The 13,602-nt window shown below is 41.8% G+C and overlaps 1 protein-coding gene across 2 annotated transcripts in view; it reads left to right on the forward strand.

Moving 5' to 3' along the window:
• Window positions 1-13,602, forward strand: part of LOC126162266 (uncharacterized) — a 422,629-nt gene that overhangs the window by 328,456 nt on the left and 80,571 nt on the right. For both annotated transcript variants that reach the window (XM_049918659.1, XM_049918660.1), the window contains exon 2: window positions 1,287-1,484. In XM_049918659.1, the coding sequence (XP_049774616.1) occupies window positions 1,287-1,484 (198 nt within the window). The remainder of the gene's footprint in view (window positions 1-1,286; window positions 1,485-13,602) is intronic.

A 13,602-nucleotide genomic window follows, 5' to 3' on the forward strand; every position in this document is an offset into this window, starting at 1 on the left:
GTACCGATGCCCCAGGGTGACAGGCACCTATTCCTTGACATACATGGGGTGTTAACAGCGCAGGCATCAGCAGAGCGATCACTGTGTTGTCAGGGGGCTACAACCAACAGAGTACATGGTTACCCCACCACAACGAACTGGCTACCGTGCTGGATATCAGGTGCAAACAAGTCCATGGTCATCGTCGGCGTAGAAAGCTACTCTGCATAGCGCATGGTGGAAAACACACCTAGGAAGATGTCGCCCAAGAGATGGAGAATAAGTGGGACTGCAATGCGACGACGAGAAAGCGGGCTACATATCTCAAGACACGATGGACACGATGCACCATGTAAGGCGCCCTTCCACATTTGGCTCGCTCTTTGGAAAGATTTTGAAGAATGGAGGTCAAGCCTTACAGGGGACTATCACATAAAGGCCGAAACGTGTTAGACTCCTTTTAGTCGCCTCTTACGACAGGCAGGAATACCTCGGTTTTATTCTTACACCCGGACCCACAGGGGGTGAATCTTGCAGAACCAGCACTCCTGGAAGAAAGGATATTGCGGAGACATGGCTTAGCCACAGCCTGGGGATGTTTCCAGAATGAAATTTTCACTCTGCAGCCTGTGCACGGTTGGTAACTATCAACTACCTACCGTACACAGGCAGGGTGACGACTCCAGCGAGCGACCAAATGGTGTAAATTGCTATGAAGATGACCCCATCGCGGGTTGAAACCGGTTGGAGGCAAAATAAATAATGTGATTGTGACTGTCATTTTGAATAATTGATCATGCGTCGTGTGTGACGCCTGGAGCGCCTGGTCCCCGGCACGAACCCGCCCTGCGCATTTGTGTCGAGGTCCGGTGTACCGGCCATTCTGTGGATGGTTTTTAGGCGGTTTTTCATCTGCCTCGGTGAATGCGCGCTGGTTCCCCTTATTCCGCCTCAGTTACACAATGTCGGTGATTGCTGCACAAACAAGTTCTCCACGCGTACACCACCATTACTCTACAACGCAAACGTAGGGGTTACACTCGTCTGGTGTGAGACGTTCCCTGGGGGGAGGGGGTCCACCGGGGGCCGAACCGCACAATAACCCTGGGTTCGGTGTGGGGCGGCGGAGGGGTGGATTGCCGTAGTCGTCGTGTGGGGTTGTGGACCACTGCGGCTGCGGCGGGGGACGGAGCCTCTAGGTCCCCGGTAATCATACAATACAATACAACCACTGGGTGGTCCAAACTGGTAACGGCACTGTGATTGTGACTGGACAGTTAGAGACTGTTGTGTGTTTGCTTTCCCAGGCGGTGGCTGAGCCGGGCGATGGCCTGATGGTGCCTGGCAAGCGGTACGTGGCCGCCCTGGCGCGCAACGGGGAGCTGCCGCTGTACGGCGGCTGGCGCAAGAAGCAGCAGCGCGGCGACAAGCGATACACCAACCGCTACGGCAAGAGGGGCGCCGCCGCAGACTTCGAGGCCGACGACGACGAGCCAGAGTCCGGGGTGAGTCCACACTCGGCCACTCACGTCAGAAATATATCAGCTGCAGCTGTGACTTGCTTTTAAATGTATAAATGTTGTATTTGACTTTTAGTCTTTTGACTTTAGCCTAAAAAAAGTCTTATTGTTTTTTCAAACACCAACAAACTTCAATCTTTTTATACTTTTTAAAAACCATTTTACGTTTTTCGTCTACTAGTAACACTTAATTTTCGTCTCTGTTATATTTTTTGAAATCTCTTAGCTGAAGAGCTGGATGTTTACCGCCGACAGCCCACCCCCTACACATATGGGGCGAGAGAGATGAATTACAGTAACAAAAAAGGAAACACGGACTACCCACGAAACTATATGAGTGTAACCCAAAACATATGTAGTTGACAGATTAATCATTGTAAGTGCCGTTTTTATTCTGGTGACTAAAACCAATGGTTGATTTGTATTCTAATTAATTTTTTTCTGTTATGCATAGAGTTATTTGAGAGTTCCTGCACAGCCAAAACGTCGTAGTACAGAAAACACAAATAACGTGGAAACTAAAACCCGATTCAGGACACTTATAAAGAATTAGAAGCATCTTTACACACTCATGAATGTTATAAAGTCCATCGCGAGTAATATTTTTTGTCAACGAACGACCAAGTTTACTTGTTTGCACAAAGTCAGGAAAACCTAGAAAAGAAACGTCAAACACTTTAGCATAACAGTGTTATAGGGTACAGTATAAGTAACAAATAAATATTAGAAGTAACTTAAATAACTTTCATCATCTATACGTACTATAAATTACAGAGCCGCTTTTTTCAACGACGCTGTCCCCCATCATCTTTATCGCTTGCTTGTACTTCCTACAGATCACTCCACTAATAATAGTTCGTAATATGTGTGTTTTGGACCTGGCTGTTGATTTTTTCCGGAATTTTTCTTTGTTGGATATTTTCTCTGAATATATTATGTCGAATTAGGCCTTGTTCTCTGCCTTATGTTAATGAACGTCCTTTTCTCTTTAATTTCCTTTAGTTTTTGTTCTTTACATTTTCTTTCCGTTCCGCTTATTTTTGTTGCTCTTCTTATCGACATCTCCACTGCTTCTATTTTTTTTCTTTTCTTGCTTCCCCAGAGTCCAACTTTCCAACAATAACTTAAAATGCTCCAAACAAATATCTTCATTCATGAATTTTTTCCTTGTTTTTGGGCTAAAGTGATTGTTTGTTAGTAAATTACTCTTATTTCTAAAGGTTGTTTAGGTATTGCCATTCTTTTATTATCATTTGCTATACTTCTGGTGGTATCTGTTATTGTACTTACCAAGCAGCAAAATTCATTTACTTCCCTTTGTAATTTCTAATCTTAACGTTTGCCCTTACTTGTCTGTTCAATTTATCTCCCATCACTATTTTTGACGCCTTTGGTTTTATTCGCAGTTTTTGGTTTACAAATACGACAGACAAAATTTTTATCATGTATTTCACGTCCTTTCTAGAAGCAGCGCAAATAAAATGTTTGTGTTTACCATGAATTTAGAGCCATTTGGGCCTGTTTCTCATTGTGTACATAGCACTTTCTACATTAATAAACGTGGAGAGATAGTGTATCCTTCTCGGATACCTATTCTTTTTCTAGCCTCTTTCTTAGTGCCATTAATATCCATCTCTGAACTCTCATTTTTATATAGATGGAGAATCGTTATATCTCTCCAGCCTGCTCCAATTTTATTCAGTTTTCAAAACAGTATTTCCAGACCAGTCTGTCAAAACCCTTCTTTAGTACAACAGATATGGCATACGGTTTCCTTTTCATCTCATTTCTACTTTCCAAGATCGTGTGTAGCACCACAGTACCTTCCCTCTTTCCAAATAACATTAACAAAGTGAATAAAATCAGTAATTTTACTACAGTCTTATTTTTTCAGTGTAGTACTTTAGGGAACTGTTTATTAACTACACACAGCGAACTGTATTAAAGTACCGGCTGTACTACAGAAGACAAGTAGTGACGAACAACAAAACATGCTGTTAATGTATAAACCTTTGTCTGAATGTGATGACACCATTCCAACTCATACAGTTTGTGAAACTTCCTGGTAAATTAAAACTGTGTGCTGGATCACGACTCGATTCTGAGTACGATTGCCAGTCTAGCATGCAGATAGGTTACACAGATTCCATCCTGTGGGCTGAATAAGAGGCTGATGACCATTGGCGTTTAGTCTCTTTAAATTCATTAATCATCATCATCAATATATGAAGTTCATGACTGCACTCGTCATGGATTAGAGGTTTACTATATAATCTACATTTTAAGAGTTGCCAACGTCATATAATTAGTTGGTGATTTGTAGCTATAAGTATCAAACAGAACGAGGTGGTGCAGTTGTTAGGACATTGGACTCGCATTGGGGAGGTGGACAGTTCAAATCTGCGTCCAACCATTCTGATTTAGGCTTTCCGTGATTTCCCTAAATCGCTCCAGGCAAATGCCGGGATGGTTCCTTTGAGAGGGCACAGTGAATTTTCTTCCGCATCCTTGAAACAATCCACGTTTGGGCTCCGTCGAACGAATTACTAATTAATGCATACAAGTACATATAGCTGTGTATACAAGCTAGTTTGATTTCCAATTCAGTTTGATAGTATTTCATTGTGTTTGTTTTGAGTCCCGAGTGAACCTGTTTTAAAGAGCTTCGAAGTTATGAGGCAAAGAAAGTAATGATAAGCTATCGAAATCCATTAACGTGCTGAAATTGTTAGTTTCTTAAAGGGGCGCGTCTTAATCCCAATTCAAGCTCACACGTTAGAACTGTGGGCAGGAGTACAATAACCAACGAAGAAGTTAACACAACGGTTCTCGAATGGCTCCTTGGCCAAGGAGCGGATTTCTATTGTCGAGAAATTCAATAATTCTTACAGCGTACCGACCGTTGTTTACAGACAGTTGGTGACTATGTAAAAAAATAGTGTCATGTAGATTATCTGTGTCACCTCTAAGTGTAGTGGAGCATTCGATAAAAATTACTAGAGGCGCCATAATGTGCAACTTCCTTTTTAAAATCCCTTTGTGTATTTTGTTCACGAACTACAAATATTTCTCTTTACATCTCATATTGCTGGCCGCGGTGGTCTAGCGGTTCTAGGCGCTCAGTCCGGAGCCGCGCGACTGCTACGGTCGCAGGTTCGAATCTTGCCTCGGGCATGGATGTGTGTGATGTCCTTAGGTTAGTTAGGTTTAAGTAGTTCTAAGTTCTAGGTGACTGATGACCACAGATGTTAAGTCCCATAGTGCTCAGAGCCATTTGAACCATTTTTTACATCTCATATTTCCTCCATGGTACCGCGAATGCCAGTGGTGCATAGGGAATTAGAAAACATATATTTCGTCTGCAATACAAACTTTAAATCATGTACATACAGTATCAAACAGAATGATGCCAACGCAATTGAAGTTGAAAGAAAAGAAAAACAGTGAACGAGCTGATGTAATCCTCTTGTAAAATACAAAAAAGGGCAAAGTTTCGCGGTCGTCAACGCCCATCCCGGCACCGTTCCAACACGGTGTCGATACGACATAAGGGCATGTCGGCTGCGCTGAGTGATGGCAACTGACGACGCAAAACCGCCTCCTATGGGTTCCGGAACCGCTCGTTTCAGGCCGTCAGATTTTACGCGCACGTAAAATGGCTACCATATATCGCCGTTAGCCATCCCACGTCTTCCGGTCGGTCGCATTCCGCGCGGCCGCGTACTCAAACTGCACAGCTGCTGGTCCGTGTCCTGCCACACAAACCGAAGGGTTGGCCATTTCACAAATACTGACGTGCAAACCGTGAATGCAATGAGGAATGCTGCCCTTTCTGAGATATTAATATTACGTTATACTGTTTGCTATCATGACACAACGTGAGTATTTCGTTCAAAGAGCCTTTAAACGTTTGTATGGCAACTGCTGCTGCTCGTGACTGCTTATGCCTTCCTGTATGTCGAGTATTGAGCACAGAGGATTTGAGTTGCCGAAACTGATTACGACATAACACGGAGATTACAGAAGGGAATCGATTTGGGAGAACATCCGTTCAAATACCCATCCCACCCATCCAGATATAGTTTTTGAGTGGTTTCCCCGTTTCGCTTAAGGCAAATGCCAGTATGATTCTATAGTGTACCTATGCATTCAAGGAACATAAAATATACCTTCTATTCTATTTGTCCTTTCTGGTATAATAAATTGTTATTAAAGCTTATACTAATGCAAATGACTTTAATACTAAAGTTAATCTGCGAATCGGACTCGTTACGGAAGTGCAGGTTCTAATGTCGTTAAATGATACAATAATTATTACTCAAGGAATGTCATCTACTGCTACATAGCATACCAGTTTACGACACATTGTAAATCTCAAACAGTCCACTGAGTGACTGCTCAGCATCTGATCTTTGCAGAAAATTGATTAAATATTTCATAAATCAGGGTAGGGTTACGAATCAAGATAACACACAAACATTTCTTTTAACATTTTTATTTAACCTAGAATACTATAGAACAGTACCACCTCTTCAGACGTGAGTAGTCAGAAGTGGTCGCAAAATAGATCAGTCGTGCGTGGAAGAAAGAGCTCTCAACATAATTGATTTCATGTTTTATAACTTTGTAATGACCAATGAATGAGTTGAGAACAGCACGGAACCCTTATATTTCATTTAGGTATGGGTACTTAACATAATTGATTTCATGTTTTATAACTTCGTAATGACCAATGAGTGAGTTGAGAACGGCACGGAACTCTTATATTTCGTTTACGTATGGGTACTTTGGATTCATATACTCCGAGCAGTGAACTGACTCCTAGCACAGATAAATCTCTGGCGCAAAGTGCGCGGTCGAACGTGACTTTACAATTCCATTGAAAAGCACAAGCCCGATCACAGCTTGTATTCCGCTTCCAATCAACTCTTCGTTGACGGCACATCAAACTTTAACCTCGCTTCCTTTCTTCCTTATGCCGTGAGAACGTGTGAAAGCCTAACATTACTTGAAAAGTTTCACTAAATGGCCCATCACAATTTCAAAACAAGTTTTATCTTGATTTTTAGGCAGTCTTCCTGCGTGGTTCCCTGGTACTGTGATTCACCTAACAACAACGGCAGTGCTTCCGCAAGCGCAGTGGGGATTTGTATTTAAAAGTTTCTGAAGGTAACATATTAATAGGTTCTGAGCAGGAATGCTGCTGCATTATTACATGACAGTGCAATGAGTTCCACCTAGTAGACAGAATTCGTCCAAGACAATGTATTTGCCAACGGTATACTATGAAGTTAACACCCCAGAATAAGAACTTTCAGCTACTAGAAAACAATGCAGAAATTCATTTTAGAGAGTTTGATCAAGATGCCCTTGCTTCTGACACCGTGCATCGGCAAATCCCTGTTCGGTGACATACCTGCTAGCGATACCAAAAACAGTGGGATAATCTGTGGCCATGTGACACGAGCGGATTTCTTAGCTAAGCGAAACAGTAAAAATGGGCATCATAGGAAACACAGCACTGGTCCAAGATATACATTACTTAAAACTAAAAAAAATTAATTTTTTATATTCGTCGAGATCTCGTACATGATGAAACATTAAAATGTGATGACTAGTTTCAGCTGATTTAGCAACCATCCTCACATCACATGTGGCGACATATATGTCAGCATACTGAAAACCCTGCATCGTCTATAGAGCATATAAAGAAAGCCATATGGTTGCATGTTCGGACAGTGGAAACTTTTAATGTAATGTAATGAAAAGACGAACGTAGATTGCGCTGGAATAGCGATCTAAGGCACGAATGTGATGTACAAGATAGATAGCCCAATAGTAGATCACTACAGGTTCCAGATACGTCATAAAAATTACAAATAATGTCTCTACATAACATGACCAGAACTAAATTGAAACTGGCGTTACTGTCTTTAGTTGACAAAGGGAAAGTTTAATTGCCACCATTGTTGACAGATATGAAAATCCAAAATGGATAACGTTTACTTAGGCACATCGTTTCCAGACTGATCACAAAGGAAAGCTGATTACGTTTTGAACAAATATGCACCATAAGAAATTATTCTGTTATAAACATAACTCAAACGTAACATGATCTGCAAGAACCGAAAATGATGCACGTGAAGTGCACAGATTAAGCCAAGAGCCTGTAGTGACCTCACCGAAGTATCTGAAACAGCATGGTGAAACCGCAGATCCGCATTGCCCGTCCGCAGACTAGGACCAGAACGTTCACACTACGCAAAAGCTGGGCTATGAGTGCATCCCTGTCCGACCACGATGTCTCAACTCTAATCAGATCTACATGGCGTTTGAACTTGGCAAGATACACCACGCGAGACTGTCCACAGATTCTGCGGGAGCCAGCCAGAGTAACGTTGCCTGGCGGAACTGCCATACTTTGGCACGAAAACGGAACACATGCGTGTAGCGCTTTTGCGCATTCATGAAATGAGTCGGTACCAACAGCCGATGCCCTTCACATGGTCTGATGCAACTAACTGTATTCCCCTGACACTTCTTGCTCAAAAGCATGCTTTTACCAGGGACTGTGTGAAATGTTATTGTTAAAACAATTTACCTCTATCAGAGAGATCCCCTACTGGTGGATATAGCTGTAAGTTGTAACTCTGCATCCACCCCTATATCTACACTCTGCAAACAACTGTGGAGTGCGTGACAGAGGGTGCTACTAATTTCACCACTTATTAGGGCTTCTTCCCGTTCCATTTGCATACAGATCCCTAGAAGAACGACTCCTTGAGTGCTCCGCAATTAGCCTGTTTCTGTCTTTGCGGTCAGTCGCGATAAGCAGGAGGCTGTACTACGTGCCTAGATTCGTGATACTTTGTAAGTAGGTCAAAAATACCTGTGACTATGCTTGTGTTTGCTTTGGTTTGTGGGGTGCGCAACTGCGCGGTCATCAGCACCCGTACAAAGTCCCAATTTTTGCACAGTCCAAACTTTTTCACAGTCCAATCTAGTCACTGTCACGAATGATGATGATGATGGAACGATGAGGACAATACAAACACCCAGTCCCCGGACAGAGAAAATCCCCAACCCGGACGGGAATCGAACTCGGGATCCCGTGATACAGTGGCAGCAACACAAACCACTATTCCACGAGTTGCTGTTCTTCTTTATAGGCGTTCAGTATCTCCAAATAGTCCTATTTTTATGGCTCCCACACGCCTTCAATATATTATGGATTTAGTCGCACGAGTGTTTTGTAAGCAAAGTCATACGATGACTGGATGTGGGTAATAGCGACATGTTAAGTAGAGACGCGACATACTAGCTAGTATCCGACTACATCGGTCGTGGTAAACTTCTGGTTATCTGCGACGTTTGTTAAAAACGTAGGTGCGAAAGTATAACATTTTGGTTAAGTCAGCCTGGAGGAAAATTTCGACGGAATTCTGATACCAATATAATAGCATGATTATTCTTTTTTTTTTTTTTTTTTTACTTCACACTGTGTAGAAATTCCATATGTTCAAGACATCGTGATATTCTTTCAGCACAATAACCTTCTTTCAACTGCAGCGGCTTGTTTCATGTTAAAATGCTCTCACTGCTGTGCACCAATATTTTTAACATTGCTTCGCTGTACACGTGCACCCGACGTTCGGTATTACAGGTTTGCAAGTGGGTACTTCATTCTGAGTATCTAACTAACGAGCCCGAAAAACCACAGAATCGGCTAGTCTAAAGATATGGTACTTGGACAAGTGGTCACAGCCCATTTGACTTCGTAGGTGTAAATGCAGATGTGTAGGTTCCGGGGAATTCTTGGCGTTGCCTAGCACGTCTTTCGGTTCCTTTGCTGAGAGGAAACTGTTTTTACGTTATGTTCTTTGAAGTCCCGTGCCACCTTCGCAGAGCGCACTTCTGAGTGTGTACAGAAGACGAGGAGTTTCCTATCCTGCTGAAGGCCTTCTAATGCTCCTTTTCTGGAGAAGCGCACGTTTTGTTTACGCCTCTGAGTAGCTGTTTCTCTGAGAGGTTGACAGCAAGTGCTGTGTTCCTGCAGCCATGTTTCGTGCAGAAAAGATGTCGTGGGCGAGGGTGATCCGATGCAGTATTTCTTAAAGATTTTCTGGCGACGCAGTTTCCACATTGTCACAGGATCTAATGTTCTAGCAAACTGTGAGCCCAGTTAAAATTTCAGCATATTCATGAACGAAACTGTTAGGACATCGCAGACTAAAACGTAGATAGATGAAGACACACGTTTCCTATATTCTCAGTAGTATCGTCTTAATTTGCGTCTCGAGGGATACGTTTCAAGAAAATGTCAACGCCGAGTTACAGATTTTGCTGAATTAGTATACATGCACTCACGCTTATTTTTGGTTCTGTTGCGCAGTGATTAATAGTAGTAGTAGAGGTTTCTGTTGACTTTACATACTTATCAAGTGCTTTTCTCTATAAGAATTCCTCAGTGCTGAGAACTGAGGAGTAATGGTACTGTGACCCGCACACTTTACCAGTGAATAACATTGGTCTTGTCGCAAGGAATTCGAATGGCACGTTTGTAAAATTACTGTCACTATCACTTGTAAAGCTTCTTCTTTCGGTTATTTTTGTTGATTTTATGTCTATCGCAGTCCAGTATGGGAGCTTTACATAGAGAACACACCTCGCTACAAAATAAACCTGCCGATGCGCCTAATAGGAACACTTATCTCTTTTATTTTTCAGATATTTAACGTTGTTCCGTTAAAAAAATTGGAAATGTCACTTTTAAATAACTACAGTACTAATCGGATGACTCAGTTTTGCCATTCTTTAGGTATAAAACACAAATTCCTAACAATGTCTAAACTCATCCACTCTTGTGTTAGCATTCCACGTTCATACTGGAGAACACATTTGCTGTGCGTTTCCACATGAATTAAACAGGTAATCACTGATCACGGACGCCTTTTCATTCACGTTCTACTACCATTATGTTCCTCTACGAAAGTTATTGTTTAACAAACAGGGTACTGTTTCAACCTTAAACCCGCACGGCTTTCTGCGAAATAACGAATTACTCAAAACACCTTTTTCCTCCGAACCGACGTATCACTTCCAGATCATAATCATATTATAAAGCAAATTCTTCACACTATTTATCCGAGACGCGGCTGCATGCAACAGCTCCGTGTCAAAGCCCGACAACTAAGGGGCATTGTTAATGTTATACAGCAAGACAGTGCCGTCTCCAGTCAAAGGGAGTGCTCAGCATCGAAAGTTCCAGTACAATAACGTTACGTCGTAACGCCAACGATAGCAGTACCCCTTACTCTCCCCCTCAGTATAATTAAAAACAAACCGCAAGAAAGTGTTTGTTAGACACCCCCCGCCCCAAAGAAAAAGAAAAAAAAGAAAAATAGAAATCTCACAGAAACAAATAAGCGAGTAAGCCAGCTATACACCCATCTTATTATATTATTATAAAAATACACTAGGTGATCAAAAGTATAGGCGATACCTGCGCTGGTTCCCTCCATCGGTAATGCTGAAATTCAATATGGTGTTGGCCCACCCTTAGTCTTGATGACAGCTTCCACTCCGTAGGCATACGTTCAATAAGGTGCTGGAAGGTTTCTTACGGAATGGCAGCCCATTCTTCATGGAGTCCTGCACTGAGGCGAGGTTTCGATGTCGGTCGCTGACGCCTGGCACGAAGTCGACGTTCCAAAACATGCCAAAGGTGTTCTGTAGGATTCAGGTCAGGACTCTGTGCAGGAAAGTCCATTACAGGGATGTTATTGTCATGTAACCACTCCGCCACAGGTCGTGAATTATGAACAGGTGCTCGATCGTGTTGAAAGATGCAATCCCCACCCCCGAATTTCTCTTCAACAGTGGGAAGCAAGAAAGTGCTTAAAACATCAATGTAGGCCTGTGCTGTGATAGTGCCACGCAGAACAACAAGGGGTGCAAGCCCCATCCATGAAAAACACAACCACACCACAACACCACCGCCTCCGAATTTTACTGTTGGCACTACACACGCTGCCAGATGACGTTCACTAGGCATTCACCATACCCACACTCTGCTATTGGATCGCCACATTGTGTACCGTGATTCGTCACTTTACACAACGTTTTTCCACTGTTCAATCGTCCAATGTTCACGGTCCTTACATCAAGAGAGGCGTCGTTTGTCATATACCGGCGTGATATGTGGCTTATGAGCAGCCGTTCGACCATGAAATCCAAGTTTTCTTACCTCCCGCCTAACTGTCATAGTACTTGCAGTGGATCCTGATGCAGTTTGGAATTCCTGTGTGGTGGTTTGGATAGATATCTGCCTATTACACATTACGACCCTCTTCAATTGTCGGCGGTCTCTGTTAGCCAACAGACGAGGTTGGCCTGTACGCTGTAATGTTGATGCATTAAGTTGTTCTGAAAGCGGTGCTGATATTCAAGATAATAAAAGCGGATTAAAAGCTGTGAGCTATCTGGGGAAGTTATCCTTGCATTACTGAGCAACTGTTTCACCAGGTATCCAGTCTAGTTTACCAAATTTCCAACCAGGCTAACATTAATTATAATCTTTTAATAGTCATCTTACGACAACCGGTGATATATATATATATATATATATATATATATATATATATATATATATATATATATATATATATATATATATATAAAGAGAATTTAAATAAAAAGAAATAAATCAGTTTATATGTGGACATTTATTTTAACATTGATCATTGTTCCGTTAAAATTTCAGCATATTAAACTTGATTCATGACTAAACTACTGCCTTATTTAGGATTGTGAAAATGTGAGTTTGTAATCTTACAGAACACATCAAATATGGAGCCAAGATTGGGAGACTGCATACAACACTGCATTCATAAAATAACACACGAAGAACGTTGAAACATTTGCAAGAGGAAATTAACCACAACCAACTGATTCAATTTTCACCCAAAGAAGTTACGGTCACAGCACAATCCTGTCCATCATGAAATTACCACGCACTGGTATACTAAATTCATACTAATTGTCTGTGAAATCTTCTCGAAAAGAATAGCTGAGGACTACTTTGATGATTACACCACATGCTTCATGTGGTCAACTTGGTTTACACAAAGAGTGTAACTCCACAATAATTTTGATAGTTAAAATAAATTATATAGAAACGCAATTTACAAAAGAAAAACCTCCAACTGATTACTATCGTCATACTATTAACCTGATGGGTCAAACAATTATATAATCACTTGGTACTGGTCTCACAAAGTATACCCCAAGTGGGTTGAACGTAAAGAAAAGTTGCTATATTGAAAAATATTGTAAAGATGAGACGTTATAATCTCACGCACATTCGCATTTAAGATTGATGATCTTAGTTAGAGTTACGGATCATCAACACATGGTTCCACTTTGCTCAAAAGTAGTGACAAAGCAACTACTGGAAGATATTCTGAATTTCACACACGAATTACACTGTGTTGCAATTTAAGATAACAGAAGATATTTTAGATCTAAACCTGAAACAAAGGTGATTAAATTTTCAGTTAGGCTGAATTTAAGAAATCCATTGTCCTATGGACTTAGCAGAGACGTGCGTAGCCGGAGATCTTACCACTTCAGAAGCTCGCCACGGACAGACTGGCGTGGGCCCCTACCAAGGGTGCCTCACAGATACGAACAGAAGTGACCAGAGAGGTAGATTCCTATACCAACATGACAAGGGATGGACAAGACCATACCAAGAATAGAAACCTCTTTGCTTTTAGAAAGCATAGCTACCTGTTCCGACATTGGTCCTACTGTTCTCTAGCAGACAGGTTTGTCTGCTACCATCAAGCATGCGACTAGAAATACATTTGCTCATTCATCCTTTCACACAGAACGGAAGGGGGATGACAGTGTCTTATCGTATACACTATATAAAAGAAAGCTCATGTAGATTCCATATGAGACTGTGTGACATGAATTACATATAAACTGTGTTTTACAGCGTAGTAGTGTGATAGATCGTTCTTGTTTATGTGTAAAAGTAACACGTTCCACTGCCCAGTCTCCACCCAGATACAGTCAGAAACACCACAGTAAATTTAGA

This window comes from Schistocerca cancellata, chromosome 2, assembly GCF_023864275.1.
Source record: "Schistocerca cancellata isolate TAMUIC-IGC-003103 chromosome 2, iqSchCanc2.1, whole genome shotgun sequence".
In the NCBI taxonomy this organism is placed as follows: Eukaryota; Metazoa; Arthropoda; class Insecta; order Orthoptera; family Acrididae; genus Schistocerca; species Schistocerca cancellata.